Source organism: Megalops cyprinoides, chromosome 19, assembly GCF_013368585.1.
Source record: "Megalops cyprinoides isolate fMegCyp1 chromosome 19, fMegCyp1.pri, whole genome shotgun sequence".
NCBI classification, from domain to species: Eukaryota; Metazoa; Chordata; class Actinopteri; order Elopiformes; family Megalopidae; genus Megalops; species Megalops cyprinoides.
This window is the reverse complement of record NC_050601.1, coordinates 21,355,099-21,359,077: the sequence shown is the minus strand read 5'-3', so window position 1 is coordinate 21,359,077 and position 3,979 is coordinate 21,355,099. Positions and strand designations below refer to the sequence as shown.

At 50.6% G+C, this 3,979-nt stretch overlaps 1 protein-coding gene across 1 annotated transcript; it reads left to right on the top strand.

The window, feature by feature from the left end:
- The first annotated feature begins 203 nt into the window (after positions 1-203).
- LOC118794675 (eukaryotic translation initiation factor 4 gamma 1-like) lies at positions 204-3,767 on the top strand. The gene is made up of 8 exons (XM_036552924.1): positions 204-587; positions 841-1,122; positions 1,222-1,326; positions 1,473-1,730; positions 2,126-2,518; positions 2,789-3,100; positions 3,199-3,303; positions 3,744-3,767. Exons 1-8 carry the CDS (start codon positions 204-206, stop codon positions 3,765-3,767), a joined length of 1,863 nt encoding a protein of 620 aa, XP_036408817.1.
- The last annotated feature ends 212 nt before the right edge of the window (positions 3,768-3,979 follow it).

Genomic DNA, 3,979 nt, shown 5'->3' with positions numbered 1-3,979 from the left:
GAGTCAAAACCACAATATATCCTCATAATGTGAAATTGTTGCATCCCTAGTCACCTCTGTCCAGTGATCATAGAAACCCCCCAGTTTGGTGTGTTGGAATGCACTGATTATCTTCTTGATGAATACATGAACCCAGGTAAAATGACTTTATGAGAGGATGCGTTTGTATTAATACTCCTTCTCTCCTGCCTCAGTCCTCTGAGATGGGTGGTCGCGACCTGTCCCAGCCGGGACAGCGCTCTGGGCCACAAAAGATCATAACCGGCGTGTCATTCAGTGGACACGTGCAGCTCCATAGGACAGAGAATGCATGGAAACCGGCATCGAAAATGCAGGTCAGAGGTGGCGAGGACAGGGGGGCCGAGGACCGTGAGGAGGTCAAGACTAAGGAGCTGTTTGGCCGTGTGCGCAGCATCCTTAACAAGTTGACCCCCGAGATGTTCCAGCAGCTGGTCAAACAGATGATCGAGCTGACCATCGACACAGCGGAGCGCCTCACAGGCGTTGTGGACATTATTTTTGAGAAGGCCATCTCTGAGCCCCACTTCTCTGGCACCTATGCCAACATGTGCCACTGCCTCAGGGAGGTGAGTATGTCAGTCTGTCCTTTCTCTCTGTTCCATTTATAATCTTCTGATTGAGCCACAAGTGTAAAATACTGACTGACCTTTTATTTTACTTAATGAGGAGGTAAAGGGCTAAATGCTATCTATTTACCCATTTCACTACACAGCCTTGCTCTATCATACACCTTGTCTGCGCAGCCACCTTGGCTGAACCAACAGATTCTGGGATGTATAAAACTGTGGCTTTGCTTCTAAAATCCTTTTTCCCTTTCAGCTCAACGTCCCCACCAGCAGCAATGCTGCAATCATGTTGAATTTCCGCTCACTCCTGCTGAATTTCTGCCGCATGGAGTTTGAGAAGGTGAACAAAGATCACCGGCGGTCTCTTGGAAACGTGAAGTTCATCAGTGAACTTTACAGAGTGGACATGGTGAAGGAGGCCATTGTGCACATGTGCATCACCACTCTGCTGGAGAACCGCAGTGAGGAGGCGCTCGAGTGCCTGTGCTGCCTGCTGTCCAACGTCGGCAGGAAACTGGAGTTTGAGAACAGCAAGGTACTGCACAGCGCGGCATATCCTTCAAACAGAAACACACACGCATACACACACACACATGTTCAGTCTGACTGTTCCCTTTCCTCTCTCTATCTACAGCCTCGTGTGGATCAGTACTTCAGGCAGGTGGAATGGATTGTAAAGGAGGGGAAGACCACATCCCGAATCCGCTTCAAGTTGCAGGATCTGATGGACTTGAGACAGGTAATACCTGTATTTGATTAGTCCCTGCCTGTGTTCTTCGTCTCCCCCTTCTCAAAAATGTCCTTTCTCAATTAATCTATATCCCTCTCCCTGGTCAGTGTGGGTTATCTAACTGTTCTCTCCGTTTTTTCCCCTCTGTCCTCCAGAATAACTGGGTCCCCAGGAGAGGTGATCAGGGGCCCAAGATGATTATTCAGGTCCACAAGGAGGCTGAACTAGAGAAGGAGGCAGGGAGGGTTGAGGTGCAGCAGCACCTCCTTCTCAAAGAGGTCAGCAACGGTAGAGGGGGGCCATTCCCTGCCTACAGAGGCAGTGGCCTGCAGCAAGGTGAGGGTAAAAGGACCATCCCTACATCCGCCAAGTGCAGCCCCGTTATCCGTGGGAAGCTCGGCAAGACCATACAGGTGAGAAGAGAACCACCCATAATAGGTGTAAATTGGCTGGAAAATGTGTAGTGCAGGATGAGTTTGGCCATACGTGTCACGACCGTTCCCCCAATGTAGTCATACAAGATTCATGCCCTATGTATTAATTCTAGATCATAGTTTACCAGCACAGAGAGGTAATTACAAGTTTTAGCATTGCTGATTCAACCTTGAGTATATGGGTCTGATCTTTCCTTCCTTGGCTTGGATGATAAGAATTTTCCCGTCACCATCTTGTTCAAGGGGACAGACACTGTTGGGGAGCTAGGGCAGGGGCAACGTAGTGGATTTATGCTCCAACCCAAAGACATGAAATCACTTTATGTGAGGATACAATTGTATTAATGCTCCTCCTCTCCTGTCCCTGACCCCAGCCCTCTGAGATGGGTGGCCCCAGCCTATCCCAGCAGGCCCAGTTCACTGAGCCGCATAAGGTCGTCTCTACCGTAGCATTCGGTGGAGATGTACAGCTTCACATCGCTGGGAATGCTTGGAAGCCAGCAGATAAGAAGTTGGCTGGATGCAACCAGGACAGGGGGGTGAAGGACCCCGAGGCGGCCAGGACTGAGGAGCTGTTTGGCCGTGTGCGCAGCATCCTTAACAAACTGACCCCCGAGATGTTCCAGCAGCTGGCAAAACAGATGACTGAGCTGACCATCGACACAGCGGAGCGCCTCATGGGCGTTGTGGACATTATTTTTGAGAAGGCCATCTCTGAGCCCCACTTCTCTGGCACCTATGCCAACATGTGCCACTGCCTCAGGGAGGTGAGTGTGTCAGTCAGTCCGCCTCAGTCTGTCCTTTCTCTCTACTCCATTTATAACCTGCTGTACGAGGCACAAGTGTAAAGTACTGACTGACCTCTTAATTTACTTAATGAGGAGCTAAAGGGCCAAATGCTGTTATTTTTTATATTTAACTATACAGCCTTGCTCTATCATACACCTTGTCTGCGCAGCCACCTTGGAGCCAGTATCAGCAGATTCTGGGATGCATAGGACTGTGGCCTCCCTTCTAAAATATTTTTTCCCTTTCAGCTCAACGTCCCCACCGGCAGCAATGCGGGAGTCACAGTGAATTTCCGCTTGCTCCTGCTGAATCGCTGCCGCAAGGAATTTGAGAAGGGGAGCGAAGATGGCAAGAACATCCGTAAGAAAACTGACCATCGCCGGCGGTCTCTTGGGAACATAAAGTTCATCAGTGAACTTTACAGAGTGGACATGGTGAAGGAGGCCATTGTGCACATGTGCATCACCACTCTGCTGGAGAACCGCAGTGAGGAGGCGCTCGAGTGTCTGTGCTGCCTGCTGTCCAACGTCGGCAGGAAACTGGAGTGTGAGAACAGCAAGGTACTGCACAGCACGGCATATTCTTCAAACAGGAACACACACGCATACACACCACACACGTTCAGTCTGACTGTTCCCTTTCCTCTCTCTATCTACAGCCTCGTGTGGATCAGTACTTCAGGCAGGTGGAATGGATTGTAAAGGAGGGGAAGACCTCATCCCGAATCCGCTTCAAGTTGCAGGATCTGATGGACTTGAGACAGGTAATACCCCCCTCTTATTTGTCTCTGGCCCCCTGCACATCTCCATCTGCCATTTCTCAGAAATGTCTTCTGTTAATTTATTTCTCTCCCTCTCCCTGGTCAGTGTGTGGATTAGCTAACTGTTCTCTCCCTTTTTTGCCCCTCTCTGCTCCAGAGTAACTGGGTCCCCAGGAGAGGTGATCAGGGGCCCAACACGATTAGTCAGGTCCACAGGGAGGCCAAACTGGAGGAGGAGAGAGAGAGGATCGAGGTGCAGCAGCAGCTCCTCTTCAAGAAGAGCCAGGGCCGTCCTGACATCCTGAGCAGCAGACCCAGTAGGTCCACATCCTCTCTGACATGCACTGTCTTAAGCCTGCACCGGCACTCTCACACTCGCACTCTCTCTCAGACACAAAAGCCTCAGATGTAAAGTCTCCTGGTTTGTGTGTCCCCTCCACCAGGATCTGGACGTACCTGCAGCATAAGGGTGGAACATATTAGTGGGAGGGGCTGAGAGGGTGGGATGAGGGAGGTTCAGTGGGAGGGTTGGAGTGGCTGGATGGGATGGTCCTGACATAGACCATGTGCTCCTTCTTTGCAGAAAGTGAAATTCACACTGGGAGAAGATGGAGGCAGGTTTGCTAAGGCACAACAGTCATACAGGAGCGACAGAAAAACCAGCTTTGCTCGCTGATGC

Excerpts from the sequence above, each read along its gene's own strand:
- LOC118794675 (XM_036552924.1), top strand. The coding sequence starts at position 204 with ATGGGTGGTCGCGACCTGTCCCAGCCGGGACAGCGCTCTGGGCCACAA. Across the intron at positions 2,519-2,788 it reads TGTGCCACTGCCTCAGGGAG|CTCAACGTCCCCACCGGCAG; the intron begins GTGAGTGTGTCA and ends TTTCCCTTTCAG. Across the intron at positions 3,101-3,198 it reads TGGAGTGTGAGAACAGCAAG|CCTCGTGTGGATCAGTACTT; the intron begins GTACTGCACAGC and ends CTCTATCTACAG.